The sequence below is a fragment of the Babylonia areolata genome, chromosome 1, assembly GCF_041734735.1.
Source record: "Babylonia areolata isolate BAREFJ2019XMU chromosome 1, ASM4173473v1, whole genome shotgun sequence".
Taxonomy (NCBI): Eukaryota; Metazoa; Mollusca; class Gastropoda; order Neogastropoda; family Buccinidae; genus Babylonia; species Babylonia areolata.
Genome location: NC_134876.1, coordinates 77601835 through 77621834, shown reverse-complemented (window position 1 = coordinate 77621834; position 20000 = coordinate 77601835). Strand labels below are relative to the sequence as shown.

General features: G+C 43.9%; 1 protein-coding gene and 1 long non-coding RNA gene across 2 annotated transcripts in view; one reads left to right on the top strand and one right to left on the bottom strand.

The window, feature by feature from the left end:
- Positions 1–9050, bottom strand: part of LOC143290464 (uncharacterized) — a 27939-nt gene extending 18889 nt beyond the window's left edge. Inside the window, exons 1-2 of the mRNA XM_076599925.1 lie at positions 7633–9050; positions 2532–3376 (exon numbers count right to left, since the gene is read on the bottom strand). Of these exons, the coding sequence (XP_076456040.1) occupies positions 2532–3376; positions 7633–8421 (1634 nt within the window). The 5' untranslated portion in view covers positions 8422–9050. The remainder of the gene's footprint in view (positions 1–2531; positions 3377–7632) is intronic.
- LOC143293648 (uncharacterized) overlaps positions 1–20000 on the top strand; it is a 64207-nt gene that overhangs the window by 27231 nt on the left and 16976 nt on the right. The window lies entirely within an intron of this gene.

The following is a 20000-nucleotide window of genomic DNA, read 5'->3' as shown; positions in this document are numbered from 1 at the left end:
ACACACAGACGCAGACACAGACACAGACACACACACACACACACACACACACACACACGCACACACACACACACACACACACACACACACACAGAGGCAGGCAGGCAGACAAGCAGACAGATATATAGATAGATGGAAAGATAGACAGACAGATAGATATATAAAGATAAGTAGACAGATAGTTAGGCAGACAGACAGACATATAGACGGACAGACAGACAGACAGACAGATAGACAGATAGATAGATAGATAGATAGATAGATAGACGGGAATCGCTGAGCTGTGACATCACTCAAGCCAAAGACGGGTCGAGCTGCAGAGGGTTAAAAAAGAATCAACAAAGATTTGAAATTCATGAAAATAGATGAATGTATGAATTTATTCCGTTCCATCCATTAAGGTCAAAACCACTTCATCTTTTGGCAATGAATACAATAAATCCCATTCCAATATTTTCAAATGCCACTCGGTGTTGTGGCAAGAGACACAAAGTTTTCCTTCCATTCTTTCCGAAGCCACAAAACGAAAATGACAATGTGTACAGCCACATAATGTATGTGTAAATATGTGCACAGACAATGAAATCTATTGCTTGTTCTTTGATAGCTAAAGGACCGTGAGCAAGCTATTCGATTCAAAGCTCCATAAGAAAAGTAACAGACACTGAGTATAATAAACAACAGTGAAGAGCATTGAAATCAGTTATTCACATCGCCTGAGTAGAATAAGGCACATTATATACACACCTGTATGAAATCGTGGGAGAAGATGCAGGAATCATATTAGATACTTCTTTGATACAAATCGGAGGAACAGGTCACGTATACGAAAGTGACGTAGAGATGTATACAAATCAACATGCATTAAAAATCGATTTATTGAAAATATACATATTCTACATATCTCAACTTTCCTCTCAATATTTAGTACATTGGGCACTCGCTATTTCTCCATCGCCACCCCTCAGTCATAACTGAAAAACCATTTCATTTAAAAAAAAAATTCAATAAAAAACGAAAGAAAAAAAACGATGAAAGCGCACATACACGTATTGCACACGCGCTCTCGCATGCACGCTCCTCTCTCTCTCTCTCTCTCTCTCTCTCTCTCTCTCTCTCTCTCTCTCTCTCTTACTTTAATTCCTAATCACAGAAATAAAAATCCGAACAAAATCATGATAACAGTAACAAAACCACGACCGAAATTACGAAGTAATTCGTTGACACGTGAAGTGAAAAACAAAAAATAAAAAATATACTGTGGGTAAAACCATAACCCCATTTTGACGTCCTGCTAATGATTCAGGAAGCTTCGTTACATCTCTTTAATATGATATGTCTGTCGTTGCATAGAAAGTAAGTCAGATTTTTTTCCCCGAATAAAACTTCCAATTTCTGTACACAAAAGCAAGGTATATTTTGAAATCTGTACAATGACAAAAATAGAAACATCAACATTCTTTATCGAACAAACAGCGGTACTTTCTGCAAGACGCAAAGTAACATCGACGCACTGTCTTTTATTTCAGTTTTCAATCCTCAGTCATCTGAGTCATGTCGGGTGATGTAGTCGAATGGTTAGACCGCTGGATTCTCACACGAGATTCTGGGTTCAGTTCCCAGTCTAGGCGCACCTGGTGGGTTCAGGGTGGAGATTTTTTTTTTTCAGATCTCCCGGGTCAGTATGTGCAGACCTGCTAGTGCCTGAACTCCCTTCGTGTGTATGCACGTGCAGATGATCAAATACTACGTTAAAGATCCTGAAATCCATGTCAGCGTTCGCGTTCGGTAGGTTATGGAAACAAGAACACACCCAGCATGCACAGCCTCGAAAACGGAATATGGCTGTCCACATGGCGGGGTAAAAATGGTCATACACGTAGAATCCCACTCGTACACACGAGTGAATCTGGGATATGTTGCCCACGAACACAAAAAAAGGGGGGGGAAATCAAAATAAAATTTGAGTCATACCGTTTCGAAAGATATCAAACGACCAGGGTGTTGCACAATGCGAATACTATGACTATGTAACAAATATCTTATTGTGGAAAAAGAGGGAAGGGGGGGGGGGGCGGTATGGTAAGTTAAAGAAAGATATACAAAAGGGCAGACAGGAGGAAATACAGGAGCTCCAACAAAGAAATCATTACGCCACACGAATGGTTTCAAGTTGATCCCGGCAAAGGACCCACACCAACCAAAAACACAACGGCCAAACGCACTGCGTCTGTCTCGCTTCATGTCACGGGGCCTTTGTCGTGTGTCAGGCTTGATGAACATTCCGATACAACCTGCCTGACCTCACAAAGAGAAAACCCTCGCAGCTATGTGATAAGAAGAAAAAAAGAAAAGAGAAAAAAAACGAGAGAGAAAGAGAGACAGACAGACAAAGACAAAGAGACACACACACGCGCGCGCGCGGACAGACAGAGACACAGAGACAAAGGCAGGGACAGAGACAGACAGACAGACAGACAGACAGATAGAATCTCACACACACACACACACACACACACACACACACACACAGAGAGAGAGAGAGAGAGAGAGAGTCACACACAGCCTCAAGTGGAACTATCACAGAACGCAGAAGGAGGTGGTGGTCATGTGATGTCCAGCCACGCGGAACTGGTCCGGGAAGAAGAAGGACCGCGCCCCCCTCACCGTCCCTCAATGCGGGCCCCGCCGCAGGGGAGAGGGGGCTACCAGACCCGGGTCCCGCCCCCTCCCCACCAGAGTACCCCACAGGCGAGCACCTCTCCTCCCCTGAACTGGACGAGTAGCTGCCTTGTAGAGAGCTGGGAGACAGGGAGCCCTGGCTGGTCACCTGGTAAAACTTGCCCGCCAGGGCAGACTGGTAGCCGCTGGCCACACTGGATCCCTGACCCTCCACAGACCCGTTCAGGCCGGAAGAGAACCCCTCAGAACTCATGGCCCCCATCGTCGTAGAAACGCCGCCGCCGACGCCGTGAAGATGGGGATAGCCGGCTTTGAGAGGGGTGTAACAACGTCCTGAACCCATGACCTGATCGGAACCACCACCACTCCGCTCCTCTCGGGAAAGCCCGGAAGAACCACCGGAAACGGGTCGACCGAACGTGACGTTGGGGGCGGGCTCGTTGGTAGAGGACCGGAAACCGGAAGTGGAAGAGGAGGCGACGACGGAAATGTCGGGGTTTTTGCGCTTCCTTCCGCCCCGGCCCCGGCGCCGACCCCGCCTATCTCCGATGCCGGCGGCGGTCTTGATCGGCTGGATGGTGGCGCCCGTGGACTTGAGGGTGGCGGAGAGGGCGGAGATGTAGTGGATGGCCAGGCGAAGGGTGGCGATCTTGGACAGCTTCTGATGTTCGGACAGGTTGGACTTGGGCACCACCTGGAAAAACAAAAAAGGGGAAGTCTTTGTTGAGTTAAAGGGAATGGAATTCTTTGTGGGTTAGAATCAATTTCTTCGAGACGTGTGTGTGTGTGTGTGTGTGTGTGTGTGTGTGTGTGTGTGTGTGTGTGTGTGTGTTGATTAGATTGAGGCCTTGTTCTATGACTGAGGCGTCTACGGTATGGATTTTCTTCCGCGCGAAAAAGAACTCATGACAGCCAAAAAAGTTCCTTGCAAAAATTGTTTTAGGGATACATATGAATACACACATGTGTTCGTCCGTATTTTTGAGATGTTAGTATCTCTCGCTCTCCCTCTCATATATATATATATATATATATATATATATATATATATATATATATATATATATATATATCAGTGTACACTGAAAACTAAAAGATGGTGAAATACTGTTTCCATCTGATACGATTTTCCACACGTAATGATTTAGCCAGAGGACCAAATCACGACTGAGGGGGTTCGCCCAGTGGTTAGTGGTCACGTTTCACGAAGAGAGAGGAGTTTTTCAGTTTCACTGTTACTGATGTTAATTTCGTTTGCAGGCAAAAAAAAAAAAAAAAAAAAAAATCGCCGTCGCAGTATTTGCGCGATTCTCATTTATTCAGTGATGGCATTCATAGGCAGTAAGTAAACACACCTACTTTATGTGGTGGAAACAAATCGATAGCCAACAGACGCGATAAGCTTACATTGTTCGCGGGAGCAAAAATGCATATCACAGTCTTCGGTGACAACCCTGGAAAAGTTGTGACTTTGTAAACACATTCATGTGCTGAAATAGAAACCACAAATACTAACAACAGACAAAAGAGGCCACAGGAGAGATAGAGAGTCTGACTTGGAAGCAAGAGTCTTTGGCTGGGTTGCATAAGCGAACTTAGCAGCGCTAGCTAAGTTTGCTTATCGTTAAAAAGTGCTGCTAACTCCACGGTAAGTCCACACACTTAGGAACGTTCTTAACTCAAAGCAAAACTTAGTGATCTAAAGATCGCCTATTGCAACCCTGCCCTAGATTTTTTTTTTTTTTTTTTCGGGTGGGGGTGTCGAGGGGGGCGGGGAGGGGTTACCAGCCACCACAGCGCCTCCTTCCCCCATCTGCCCCGACAGATGTTGAATGATGGTCTGGGTACCTGACTTTCGGATGAGGAAAAGGTAAAGGGAGAGAGGGAGGGAGGGTTCACTTTACGCAACTGAGGACCCGTCATTTCAACCCCCCCCCCCCACCCCCTTCTCTCAAACCCTAAAGCAGTCAGTCCTTGAGAGATACTAGTAAATGCATGCTGGCCTTCGTGACCGAGTGTATAAGGCGAGTTTCTGAGCTCTATTTGAAATCCGGCGTATGTGAAGAACAAGAAAAAGTAAAGAAAACCAACTAACCAACCAACCAACCAACCAAACAACAAAAACCTAGATAAACGAGAGTTGATGGGGATGAATATTTATCTATTCTATTTCTGCTTTTCGCTCATCACAAAAGATTCATCTTTTTAAAAACCTGTCTATAAGTACTCTCAGCTTCCTTTTCTCCAACACCACCCATGTCAGCTCACTTTGGATGTATGTAGAGTGGGAAAGGGAGAGTGTGAGTGGGGTGGGGCGGGGGGGGGCGGGGGGGGGGGGGGTTAGAAAGAGTGGTCATGAATGTTTTATGTTACTTCTAATATTTTTCTTTCATGTAAAGCGCCCTGAGCTCTTAGTGAGAAAGGGCGCTATATAAATGTACATTATTATTATTATTATTATTATCAGTTTTCGTTCAGGAAGGTCCGAGTTGAATTAACACACTTGAATAACGTAAGTGCAGAAAATGAACAAACAAATAAACACTACAATAACAGTGGTGCGGAAATTATTGTTCCAAGTATGTGAAGCCACAAAAACAACTAGTAGTAGTAGTAGTAGTAGTAGTTGTTGTAGTAGTAGTAGTAGTAGTATCATCATCATCGTCACTGTTGTTGTTTTGTCGTTGTTGTTGTTGTTTTTTTGTTGCTATGATTGTTACTATTACTACTATTATCATTATCGTCATCTTCATCGTTGTTACATGTGATGTGCTGCTTCTCCTGTTTAAAAGCAAAGCAAAGGGACAATGTAGGTGTGCACTGTCAGCGCGCGTGTGCACGTATTTGTGTGTGTGTGTGTGTGTGTGTGTGTGTGTGTGTGTGTGTGTGTGTGTGTGTGTGTGTGTTTGTCTCTCTTTCTCTTTCTCTCTCACTCTTTCTGTGTGTGTGTGTGTGTGTGTGTGTGTGTGTGTGTGTGTGTGTGTGTGTGTGTGTGTGTGTGTGTGTGTTCTGCGTGCGTATGCGCGTACTTCCTTTGGTTATTTCCCTTTTATTTTGGGACTCTGAGACTACTATTGTGGTAAAGATGTGCTCGATTATCCACGGATCCCCAACATACTAGAAATCCGTGTAGCTTTTATACATGTCATAATCTGGTCACAACAGATCCCTCTGATAAAAATAAGCTGTTCTTTCCAGGCAGAATGCGTCGCTATCATCTTTCCGCTCATCCGCATTGGGACTATAACAATATTTTTGTTTGTTTGTTTGTTTTTTTCTATTCGTTTGTAAATGATTTTTTTTCTTCCCAGAATGAATTTTAGTATATAATTTGCCGGGAGTCAGCTATTTTTGTTAATGAGCCGAGAACCCTTACGTTCATTAAGGGATTCATTAATTAAGTGCAAGATGCATACGGGAAATGCGGTTATTTTTGTCTTATCCACAGGAGTGTCACTTATTGGTTCCGCTCCACGGATGGTCAAATGAGGGTTTGGGGGTCAGGGCTAGGGGTGGAAAAAAAAACACACACAAAAAAACAACAACAACAACATCACCCCCACACACATACCCCCCCCCCCCCCCCTCAAAAAAACAAAACAAAACAAAAATAAACAACAAAACAAAACCGAAAGCAAAAACAAAACAAAAAGGATGAAACAATCTATTCTGTTCTTGTGCGATTCAAACCGGGATTTGGGTCATCTTACTACTGAGGTTGACTTTACTATTCTTCTTCTTCTTCTTCTTCTTCTTCTTCTTCTTCTTCTTCTTATCATCATTATTATTGTTGTTACTGTTTTTTTGTTGGTGTTGTCGTCATCATTATAATTGTTATCATCATCATCATTATTATTATAATGATAATCATTATCATTATCAGTGTTGTTGTTATGCTATAATCATCATTATCATCGTCATCATCATCGCCACATATGCGTCATATGCTTTTCAACTCCAGATTAGAAGAGATTAACATAGCGCCAGGCCCCTTCCAAATTACTGCTAATAATCGTAGAAACGTATGTCTGTACTCGGTAGATTGGGGGCGAAAATAACTAACTATTCGTTTGCTTAGATAACCAACAATCCAGTTCATGTTGTGATAACTGAAACAAAGTAAGTGAGGGGGAGTTGTTGGGGGCACAGAGAGAGAAGGGGAGAGAGAGAGGGGGAGAGAGAGGGGAGAGAGAGGAGAGAGAGAGGGAGAGAGAGAGGGGAGAGAGAGAGAGAGAGAGAGAGAGAGAGAGGCAGTGAGGTATCCCAACAATTGCGTAAATATAAATTAAGTAGTTGCCATGCATGAAGAAACATGAACAATAACACTTCTCTACTCGCACAGACAGACATCTAACAAGCCGGTACTGTATCTCCATCATAAACAAATGAGATAGAGAGAAAGGGAGAGGAGTGAGTGGAGGTGGGGGGTGGGGGGTGGGCTTGAGATAATAGTCAATCATTCGCCATGATGTACATACCTAAAGTGAATGCAGTCAGCAAGTGAGAAACAAAACAACAGCCGTAATGCCTGTAGCCGTCCATGAATATGCGAAAACATCAGTACAAAATTGAAAAACAAAACAAAGCAAACAAAAATAAACAGGAAAACAACAACAACAACAAAACAATACATACGAAAAGAGAACAAATAAACACATCACCATACCAACAACAACAAAACAATACATACGAAAAGAGAACAAATAAACACATCACCATACATAAACTTTTTTTTTTTTTTCAAAATCTCAATTAAAAGACAGTTGATCAAGTCCAAACAGTAGTCACTTTTTCTTTTCCAGTTGTTAGAGGTGGAAACAGAGAGAGAGAGAGAGGTGTACACAAAAAGACAGACAGAACAGCGGTCAATGGAAACGGAGCCTGGTACGAGCGGAAACCCGACCCGAGAAGGCAGCTAAGCCTCTAAAACAGCCGGAAAAGGGATCTTACCTGTCGCAGCTCATCAAACGCATCGTTCAGCATGTGCATGCGCGTGCGTTCACGCTCTGTCGCCCCGATGCGCGTGGGGTCGGGCATCCTCGTCTTGCCTCCGCACTTGCCCACCGTTCTGCCTTGCTGGGCTCGATCCCCGTGTCCCCCGGAACCCGCCATCACCACCCCCATCAGGCCCTCGCTGTCCCCTCCGCCTCCACCCTCCTGGGAGCAAAACGGGGAGGGGTCTAAGCCTGAGGTGGACGATGTCATCGCTGGTGGGTAGTAGTGAGAGTTGGGAGGCTGGTGATGCGGCGGGTGGTGGTTGTTGTGGTGGTGGTGGTGCTGCTGCTGATGATGATGCTGAGGAGGAGGGTGGTGGTGTTGGTGAATGTGGTGCTGGTGGTGGTCGCTGAAGAAAGGAGAGTTGCCCTGGACGTCCGAAGCCTCGTGGAGATTCTGGTGGAAGAAGGCGGCGTCGCTGACTTTGGGCTGAGGCAGTGCTGTGGGAGAGCTGTGCGGTGCGGCGCTGACCTCCGATCTGACGAAAAAGCGGTGATTGCTGGACCAGGTGTCACACAGCTCTGTTGTAGTTGGCGTGCCAGCAGAACTGGGGTGGAGGTGGTGTTGGGTCGCCGGCACGGGGTACGGGTGGCCGGGGTAAGATGGGTCTTCCGGGTATGGGTGACACGGGTACTGGCTATCGTTGGTGCTGTAGTGGGTGGGGTGGTGGGGGTGGAGTAGCGGGGAGGAGCCTTCTGGAGTGTAGTCATGGTGGACCGAGCCACCGCCTGTGTTGATGATCATCTTCACCACTTTTTGTTCCTGAATGCCGCGCGTGTGCGTGTGTGTGTGTGTGTGTTTTAGGTGTGTTTGTGTGATTGTTTGTTTGTTTATTTGTGTGTGTGTGTGTGTGTGTGTGTGTGTGTGTGTGTGTGTGTGTGTGTGTGTGTGTTCGCTTGTAGTCACTTTAAACTCCCGGCCGGATAACTGTTCTCCAGGACGAACTGAAGCAAGAAATCGCCGAACTTTTTTTTTCCCTCAACGATTATGTTTCTGATTATTTAAGTGGCAAAAATGTAGTACACACGCATACACCCACGAAATCAACTCCTTTTGAAAACTGTCTGTCGCCGAGTAAAAAACACACCCACTTTTTCTCCTTTTTTGTTTTGTTTTGTTTTTTTGTTTGTTGATGTGACGAGCACTGGTTTTAAAATATCAATTATTCATTCCTTCACACAAACAGGCCGTAGTTCATATGCAAGTCAGTCAATCAACAAAACAAGTCTCTCGCCGGGGTAAGGTTCCGTCACCACTCAGCAGTACCCACCCAGTGACCTGTGGCACGCAGACAAACAGATTGGCACTTCAGTCAAACCCAGCAGCTTCAGAAAAGCTCGATCCTGTCACACCCCCACCGACCTCAAAATCTGAATCGGGGCACTACTGAGCGACTCCCAGCTATAAACCGGCCCCCTCAAGTCAGTCCCTTCTTCCAGCCTCTTCAGTAGCCACCCTCCCTACCGTCCTCCTCCCCCTTCCGCACACACCCCCCTGTTCAAGACAAGCAAGCAGACAGCCCGGGATGCCAGCAGACTCCGCCCCTTCTCCCTGCCACTCAGTGCCAGACCAGCAGGCACGCGCTGTGCCGGCGGACCTGAGGAGCTGGACCATCGCCTTGGCTGGAGAGCACGTGCAATGGCGCGCGTGCACCGAGTACACGGAGGAGTGTGTTGATTGGTGGCGGGGAGTGAAGGGCGACACCCCGCGGGCTGCTCGTGATATACGTGTTAGCGTGGCCAACGAACGATGGCAGCATGCATGCTTAGGCAGCCACCGTTTCCAAACAACGGGTGTGAAAGTGGGAAGTTGGCACAAAATCGCCACGCCGTTCGCCCCTCTGCTCGATCCGTTAGGCATGCATTGCGTACTTTTTGAAGGCACGTTTGATATCGATATTTCAAAAAAGCTTTTGGCGAGGTTTTCTTAACCTCCCCTCCCACCCTCCACCCATTCCCCCCCCCCCACCCCCCCACCCCCACCCGCCTCCCCGCCCCCTCAACTTTTTTTTTTTTTAACGTGAAAGATTAAAAAAAAAAAAAAAAAAAAGTGCGCGTGTCGTTAAAAGCCTTTTATCACATCATTCCCTTTCCCCAAAGTTTGGAGTCTAGAGTTTTTTGTATATATATATATATGTGTGTGTGTGTGTGTGTGTGTGTGTGTGTGTGTGTGTGTGTGTGTGTGTGTGTGTGTGTGTGCTGAAGTGGCGGCGAGAAGCGGGCATGAAGGAAGGAACGGGAAGACATTTGGGCCTCCTCCTTCTTCTGAAAATAAAACAGCAGAAGAGACAACACAGGTTCCGGCGGTGAGATTCTTCACCGCCCCCCCCCCCCCCACCCCACCCCCACCCCCTCCCCAACCTCCGTCACCCAGCTACATATTCCCATCCTTCCCTCTTCAAATATGATGCTTACGTCCACTGGGTGGAAAAAAACAACAACAACAAAACAATAAAGACGACTGATGCGAAACAACAGTTTGTGGTATTGATATTGATAATTGATGATAGTGATAATAATAACAGCAATAGTAATAATGAGGATGGTGATGATGACAACGATGGTATTATTATCATTATTTATTACCATATCATTATTATCATCACCATTATTATCATTATTACTATTATCGTTTTGTGATTGCTATTACTATTACTACTATCAAAGAAAGATGACTGGTACAAGACAACAGCTTTTTGGTATATTATCATTATCATTATCATCATGTGTGTGTGTGTGTGTGTGTGTGTGTGTGTGTGTGTGTGTGTGTGTGTGTGTGTAATATCTGATGTGGAGTTGATGAATATGGTTATAAACAGATTGATGATGCCCATCGTCCGGCACTGACAATCTAAAAAAATAATAACTTGAAATTTCAAACAGTGTCATGTAAAAAAAAAAAAAAAAAAAATTCTGTTGTCGATCCTGGACATATGTTCGTGTTGAAGAAAAAAAAAGGGCAGGTCATCACAAATATGTTTCGTGTATTTAGCACAAAGTTATTAAATCTGAATATCTATTGTTACATCGTGAGCACGTTCTTCTGTGGATGAGAGTCCGAGCCACACAAAAAGCGCTTATGGACTTAAACTGCTTGGTGATAAGTGTCTGCACTGACTACGATGGCAGTACTGGAACAAAGGTACGATTGAAGTTGCAGATCCTAGAGTGTATCTTGCCCAAAGAAAAAAAAACAAACCCAGCAAACAAAACTTTGGATATTATTTTCAGCCCTGGAATGGCCACTGCGATCGGCTCGGCGTTTCAAGCGATGGTAAACTGAATTTAACTTTGAACTTCGCTTTAGTATAATTCGCTCATCTCCTTTTCTCTCTTCTTCTTCTTCTTCTTCTTCTTCTTCTTCCTCCTTTCTTTTCCTCCTTCTCTCTTTCATGATCGTCCTAAACTTTCTTGTCTTCTCTTCAATCTTTGAAAAGTCTTTTCTTTGACAGCAAGCATGGAAGAGTTGTTTATCTGCACCTTCTTTTCTCTCTTTATTTCTAATCTCTTTCTGTACAAGGAGTAGCAGCAGCAGTAGTAGTAGGAGTAGTAGCAGCAGCAGCAGCAGCAGTAGTAGTAGTAGCAGCAGCAGTAGCAGTAGTAGTAGTAGCAGCAGCAACAGCAAAAGCGCAACAGTAGTAGTATTGTATGGTATAGTACTGCATTGTATTGTATTGTATTCCTCTTTTTGTCACAACAGATTTCTCCATGTCAGTAGTCGTAGTAGTAGTCGTCGGCGGCGTCTTAGTAGTAATAGAAGTAGTAGCAGCAGCAGCAGTAGTAGTAGTAGTATTTTCAAATGTATCTTTTTAAAGTATTTCTATGATTACGCAAGAGTTATTCACCTGCTCTTGTTTACATCCATGATGAAGTGTTATCGGGATAATGGTAATAACAAAAACAATGTTGATAATGATATTTATAATTATTGTTATTATTATTATTACAACACGCAGTACTATTTTCGAGGAGTAACGGATTTCTCACAATTCAAATAATAGTTTTCGGTCATCCTAATAAGAATTTACATTGGATCTTGTATCCAACATGCCGTGCTGAAATATTTCCAACCATGGTTTTTGTTTGTTGTTGTTGTTTTGTTGTTGGTGTTGTTTTTTTGTTTTATGTTGTTGTTGTTTTAACTTTTTTTTCTTTCTTTTTTTGTACACCTGTCAATCCGGGCATGAACAATTCCATCGGAAATGATAATGCAGATAGGTATTGACATCGTCCTCAGACTTTTTTTTAAATTTTTTTTTTTTTAGACAGATAGACACACGAGACAGGTGAAGAACAATACAATAGCTCCAATACTTGCCAAAGAAAAAATCGAAATGAATATAAGAACGTGCTTTCATTTCCGCGAGAAGACTTACATAAAAGGAGAGAAAGAAACAAATGAATGAAAGAAGAAAAAAACACAAAAAAAGAAAAACAGAAAGAAATCGTCAAAGAAAAAAGCACAGAAAAAAGAAACACAAGAAAAGACCAACAGGTTGAAAAGCACTGGTCATTTCCCCACCACCACCCTTTTCTTTTTCTTCCTTATCTCCCTTGGCCCCCTCCCTCATCCCCCCTCCCCTCCCTTCTCTTCTCCCATCCTATTTCTTCTCCTCCCCTTAAGCACACCTCCGTGATCCAAAGTTAACTTAATTTTCCACTCGGCGGCAATCAGGGGCGAGAACTCTTAGCGTATTTTGACACGCTCCGCAAGATGGGCGCAGATAATTGTGGTATGAGATTTTCTTTCAATTGGCTCCAGGAATTGGAACGCCCCCTTCCGGGAATCTTGGTGCTTTCTTTTCTTTTCTCTTACTGAGATGGTCGGGGTGATAGTGTTGTCTTTCAGACAGAGGTGAATGAGTTCGAACCCACCCATCCTCTTCTTGTCTAGCTCTTCTCTCGTCTCTTTGTCTGACTGCCTGGCGGTCTGTCTGTGTACGTTTGTCTGTCTGTCCGTCCGTCCGTCTGTCCGTGTACACACACACACACACACACACACACACACACACACACACACACACACACACACACACACACACACACACACACACACACACACACACACAGAGGGAGATGAATCTAAAATGTTTTTTGCCAGACTTCACCAAAAGTTCTTTTGAATGTGTTATTAACAATTCCAGTATGTTATTTGTTGTTGCAGAAGGTTTGCTGCGTTGTCCAATAGGACATTTGTAAAAGTTGTTTGATGTTGGCGTTTATAACATTTCCATTTTCCCTAGTGTTGTCTCTCCCTATTCACCCTCCACACATACACACACTTTTACCCCCCACACCCTCTCCCACAACCCGTACCCCCAGGTTTTTTGTTTTTTGTTTTTTTTGGTGTGTTTTTTTGTGTCTAATATCACTTCAAGTGGAAAGACGTTAAACTGAAGACGACACAGAGGGAGAGAGAGAGTCTTTCAATTTGCTTTTGTTACTTTGTCGATCTGATCCAATTTGTCTATCTTTTATTGGTTCATAATAAGAAGATAACGAAATAAGGAAGACCACTGAGATGGAACTTAGAAATCGTTTCAAAACTCTTGAAGAACATAAAGATTCAAGTCTTATCAACTTCACTGAGGACATCAGAGAAATAGCAGAAAGTTCCACCGACTTCATAAAGAACAGTAAAGAAGACTGAATGAAAAAGGACATGGAATAAGATTCCAAACAGGAGAGAAGACCAGCCGGAAACTGGACTGAAAAAAAGAGGCTGAATACGCTTGAAGACTAAATACTCCGATTAGGTCTAAGAAGCGAAGGAGATGGCCAAAAATGACAAGGTTTACATTGAAGGTCTCACAGACGAAACAGAACAGCCAGCAAAATAAGCAAGATCTGAAAAGAATGAAAAGAATTACAACAGCCCAAACTGCAGAGATACACCTACAATGACTATACAGTGAAAGATGAAACAGTGAACATGATGTCGAATATACAGAGATCCTGAAGTAGATGGAAGGAACATTTTCAGCTCAGTCTGAATCGACTAGAACCCAACGAAATTGGAAACATGAAAGAGGAAGAGCAAGATATGGGCACTTCTTCTTTTTCGTTTGTGGGCTGCAACTCCCACGTTCACTCGTATGAACACGGTCGGGCTTTTACGTGTATGACCGTTTTGACCACGCAATGTAGGCAGTCATACTCCGTTTTCGGGGGTGTGCATGCTGGGAATGTTCTTGTTTCCATTACCCACTGAATGCTGACATGGATAACAGGATCTTTAACATGCGTATTTGATCTTCTGCTTGCGTATACACACGAATGGGGTTCAGGCACAAGCAGGTCTGCACATATGTTGACCTGGGAGATCGGAAAAATCTCCACCCTTTCCCCACCAGGCGCCGTTACCGAGATTCGAACCCAGGACCCTCAGATTGAAAGTCCCACGCTTTAACCACTCAGCTATTGCGCCCGTCATATGAGTACTGATTAACGGGGATCCTACCTCAGTCGAGAACGTTCAGGATGCCGTCAAAGTCATGGACAGTGATAAAACAACAGGAGATTATGGGTCAGTGCAGAGCTGAAAGCAGAAGAAAATGAGGAACCAAGACTTCTGACACAGATTTTTCAACATATATGGGAAACAGATAATTTTGAGGACTTGGATGGTAGGCCTGATTGAGAAATTGCCAAAGAAAGACACTTCACAGACTGAAACAACTGGAGAGGAGTAACACAGCTCTCGATGACGAGCAAAGCTTTCAATGAGACCATATAAGCACGCCGAACAGCTGCCCTTGAAAACCAAATGTGAAAAGAACAAACTGGATCAGGCAAAGGGGAATCATGCAGCGGTGACATCTTTACCCTGTGACAAATCCTTGAGCAAATCAACGAATCAGTCGATGTCACTTTCATTGAATTTGAAAAGACCTTTGATAGTTGCTTTCCCGGTAAGATTGTCAGCATTGATAGACTCTTATAAACCGACTTTTAGCAACCAGTTATATTTGAAACCCCGAGGGAAAATCCAGTTAGCTTTTAGGCTGAAGTAATACTAGGATGCATGGTATGCAACTTAATTTCTCCCTTTGTGTTGAATGGATCATGTTGTGCAGTCAGGCGAACGACAAAGAACATGGACGCTTTCAAGCATGCTTGATGATCTGGACTTTGTTGACGATATCAGCCTTCCCTCCAATCGCCTCACCGACTCTCAAACCAATACCGAAGAACTTGTCTTTACTGAGGGGGTTGGTGGCGGGCGACGGGCGGGGGTGGGGGTGGGGGGGGGGTTGCTAACTAAGACAGCACAAGACAGACAGCTGCTAAGGTCTCCGGCGGCGTCCTTCTGTGCCACAGGGCACGAAGAAGATTCAGTAAAGGTCACGGTGACACGAATTAATGCACTGTGTCGCCGGAAATAGAAGAACATGGACAAGATTTCTCCGTCTGCTTACTGCGGCCTGGTGCCCCTTGCTGAGTCAGGCCTTTCCTCCCCTTCCTGTCTGACCCCGGTGCCCGAGCGTCAAAGTGCGTCACTCGGGGGGCACGCGATCGTGGCAATCGACGGATGTGGACGCCCCCTGGCGACGGCTTAGGCAAGGCAGTGCAGGGGCGGTCATGCAAGTGTAGGGGGATTAACTCCAGACAGGGAGATAATTGAGTTTGTCGTGAGGTTCAGGCCATGAGATCCAGGGGCTACACGCCCTTCTCTCGCCCTCCCACTGCCGCTGACTCTTAGTAAAGGGAAAGAGGCAGCGGGTGTTTTGGAAAGGCATTTTTCTGTTCAAGTTTTTCCCATTGTGGGGGATTTCGAAATTCACTTTCACTCTTCTGCGTTTCCCACGTTGCTGCCGACTGAACCAACGGGGTTTTATCTATACGTTCACTCACCAGCGTTTAGACGTTTATGTCGAACTCATTACCACTCCAGTCAAGTCATTTTCCATTAGATCGATCAGTTAATCAATCAAGCAATTAATCAATCATTCGTTCAATTAGCCATTCAGTTGATTCATCAACGGTCGAGTTAATTGTATTTAATCAGTCATTTAATAAATCAAGCAACTAATCAGTTAGTCAATCGATCAGCCATTCAACGAATCCATCGACCAATTAATGAAAACAAGTCGAATGTAAAAATACCGAAAAAAAAGGTGAATTCATGAAGCATCGGTTCTCTGATGGTAGTGGGTTTTCTTGTTTTTTTGCCAAGACAATGTCAGTTTCAAGTGTATAAATTTCTAGCGAATTTTTTCAATGTTGGCAAGCATGTTGGCTTTGACACTGTCAAGTGCTATCTTCGTTTTCTTCCACTGCATGCCACGACCCCCCCCCCCTCCCCCCCCATCTCTCCATCTCTCTCTCTCCCCTCTCTCTCTCCCTCTCTCTCTCTCTCCCCTCTCCCCCCACCCTCCTCTCTCTCTCTCTCTCTTCAAATGATTCCAGTCAATACCAGGCAAACTCACAGCCGTGAATACTCGATCATTTCAATTGTGGCACTATTGTTTTACCGTCTTTGGATTAAAAATTGAGCGATTTGCACATCTTCACCTCTTGTCCTGGTATCCTTTTTTTCTTTTTTCTTTTTCTTTTCCTTTTTTTTTTTTCTTTTTCCCGGCGTCCATGTAAATTCATCCCCATTTCTCTTTTCCCCTTGTTTATCTGTCAACATGACGTGCACACGAACTGAAAACACAAAAGCCTGAACGGCCTTGAGAAGTGTTCATGCTGAATCAACAGGGCTCTTAATTCCCAGTGCCTGCCATGTCAGCATTGACGGGGAGGAGGGTTGGGGGGGAACCGACTGGTGTTGTTTTATGCAGTGTTATCTTTTAATCACAAAAGATTTTATCTGTCAGAAGAAATTTTAGCTGCATTTTCCCCAAGATATGGGAGTCACAGCAATGCAGCCTTGCTCTTTTCTTTCGTTTTTTTTTTCTTTTTTTTTTCATGCCTGCACTTATGTTTGTTTACCTACGAAATTGATTGTGTGTGTGTGTGTGTGTGTGTGTGTGTGTGTGTGTGTGTGCGTGCGTGCGTGCGTGCACGTTTGTGTATGTGTGTGTGCGTGTGTGCGTGCGTGCGTGTGTGTGTGCGTGTGTGTGACAGAAAGAGAGAGAGAGAACAGATTCTTGTCAGGGAACCTTTCCTTGTCGTTGTAATGTCTTTAACATGCGCCATGTGCCATGTAAATCAAATTAACGCTGCTCACAGGGCCACTCGTTTTATCGACGGTCCTTTCCGAAAGAGTAGCCTCCAGACCATCACTGTAAGTCACGTGGAGCAGGGTAGGAATAAACACGTCAGTCCGTGAGGAAAATGAGCTCGGTACACCCGCTTCCTAGTCGGGTACTCAGTCCACCCGGGCAGCTCGCTTTGACGTCAGGCGAACAAAGAACAGACTGGGTGAATCTTCACTTGCATCTTGCATGGTACACGAAAGCCTCTGTCTGAAGTGTTGACCATGAGCAGGATCTTTGTTAACGCCCAATACTAGTTCATGTTTATCTCTCTCATGTCATGTTTATGGGCGACATACGGATCTGCCATACAAGCGTGACTTCAATGCAAAACTACGCTTCCGCTTTCTCTGGGAAAGAGATTGTCGTTTTATTTTGGATACAGTAGAGTTCACGCAACGACAGAGAATCATATGTTTACAGGCAACGGGTTAATTATGGCAGAAAATTAGCTTTAAAAATAAAACGTTTTACACACAGAGAGAGAAAGAGAGAGAGAGAGAGAGAGAGTGTGTGTGTGTGTGTGTGTATGTGTGCGCGCGCGTGTTGTGTGTGTGTATGTGTGTGTGTGTGTGTGCGTGTGTGTGTATATTTGTGTATATGTGTGTGTGTGCGTGTGTGTGTGTGTGTGTGTGTTTGTGTGTGTGTGTGTGTGTGTGTGTGTGTGTGTGTGTGCACGTGCGTGCGTGCGTGCATGCGTGCATGTGTAGCTAGCAGGGAAGTTCGATTGCCACAACAGACCGGACTTCAAGTATTATTCACCGACCTTTACGGAGGGGATGTAAGTGAAGGAATATTGGAATGTTGAAAAGGAAACGAGGAAAGTGGAGGCGAAATGAAAGAGGAACTGGGCTTATACAGAGAAGGAATGCAACGAACAAACCCTATTGACGAACAACACAGTCTTCGTCGGCGAACTACTGAAATACTACTGGTTACCATATACGTTTAACTTATTACTGCTCATTCTGATTAACTATTTTACATAGCAATCAAGAAATAATTACCACCGAATAAAGCGAATGTCTAAAGTATCCTTTTCATTCAATTGTATGACAACTATCACTTACTCTGATTATTTTGATTCTTATTTCGATATCTTCTAAAAATGTGTATAAATGTTAAACCACTGTATATGCATTAGCATTCTATATTGTATGTCTTTTTTTAATCAGTGACAAATGCACTGGTTATCTATATTGCTTAAATGATTATAAACCCATTCAAGTGCATCACATTAATTTTTTTAATTCCAACTAAACTGCATTGTCCTAAAATGGCAAATAAGGAAATGGCAATAGTACTAAACACTTTTGATTCCACTTCTGAAAACGAAATTGTATTTATATTAAAGACCGCTACAGAGTATTTTACCAACACTATTAAGAACGTACACAGGTTTATTGTGGACGATGTGGGTCAGTCTTTGGTATTTCAATGTTAACAAAGAACTGACGAAAATATAAGGATTAGTTCTGGCAAGAAGACTCAAGAACTCGCTGCAGGGAAAATAATACAGAGCTGTATACTGGCCTGCATTGATGTGACAAAAGCGCAACAAGTTCACATAAACATGATTTTGCTTGCGCAGCACCAATATCTTCATGCTGCTCACAACTTGCCCACAATCAAGCATAAACTGATCATCCGATCGAAGCGAAACATACTGGCGCATACTCTGTCTATCTGTCTGTCTGTCTGTTCTTCTCTCTCTATCTGTCTCTCTCTCTTTCTCTCTTGTCACATGGGCTGTTAAGCTAATGACAGTAACGGGTCAAAAATCTCTCTCTCTCTCTCTCTCTCTCTCTCTCTCTCTCGCTCTCTCTCTCTCTCTCTCTCTCTCTCTCTCTCTCTCTCTCTCTCGCTCTCTGTTTCTTTTCAGAAGCCCATCTTTGTCCAGACTTTCTTCCATCTTAGCCAGTGAAAATTCTGAAACAATCTTGAAACTGTTCGATGTATGTCTGTAAAGCACTAACTTTGAGGAAAAAATGCCTGAATGATATGTAAATGAACACAGTCACGTTGCATGCTACATTTTGCTGTGACTCCTGTTGTTATGGGCCAGAGGCCTGACAATTAGAACACTTTTTGACTTTTGACTTTGACTTCTCTCGGTTTCTTTAAATTAATGGTTTGTCTCATCTGTCAGTCTCTCTCTGTGTCTGTCTGTCAGTCTGTCTGCCGCTTTCATTCTTCCATATCTTCTTCACTCTGTACTCGTCCACCGCCTTGCCTCCCCCCTCCCCTCCCTCTTCATCTGTCGTCCCTGTTGTTCAAGGGTACGGCACAAAAGACTTAACTAAATATTGATTGAAAGGATAGATGAGAATTCCCACGCACAGGCCAGGAACATATAGAGGCCAGTCACAAATGGGGTTTTTCTATTGTTTTATTTACAATAGTTATAAGAACATAAAAAGAGAAAACTAAGAAGAGAAGACTAAGAGAAGAACTAAAAGAAGAAGACAGTGCAGCGATACGTAGCGAGGTGTTAGCCGTTGTGAGAACACACACGACACACTGCCCGCGACGCAGCAAGAGAGAGAGAGAGAGCAGGCTCTGGTCAGATGACTGACCAGGTATGAAATGACCACTCATCCCTCACTGTGCCAGTTTATGCAAGTTTAGCGGACCGCAAAGGCCGTCACGTGTGCTGCAAGCAGATCGTCACTAATCACGGAAAATCCGATGACAACTGTGTTTGTTTAAAGGTGTTCAGTGACAGATTTCTAAATGATTCCTGAACCGATTTACGTCGGATAAGTTGCAAAAGAAAGAGCTCAACGCCTACTTTATAATGATTATAAAATGAAGTGTTTATTATTTAAGATGAATTTATAAACTTAATTTAAGTCACCTGAACAGGGTCAGTTTTAACGAGCTCGTCGCTGAAAATTACAAACTGTGTTAAATCAGTTTAACGTAGGCAAACATAAATGGAATAGACTTACAGATGGAATCGCGACGATTCTGCCAGTATATAATACTTGCAGTTTACTGATCTGATAAAAGAGCTATTAATTAAATACTTGGGAGCAGAAACACAGATTCCAGTTTTCTTTGCCTAAAGGGCTGGATGCTAACAAGCACACTATGTATATTCTATTACCCTTTTGAACTA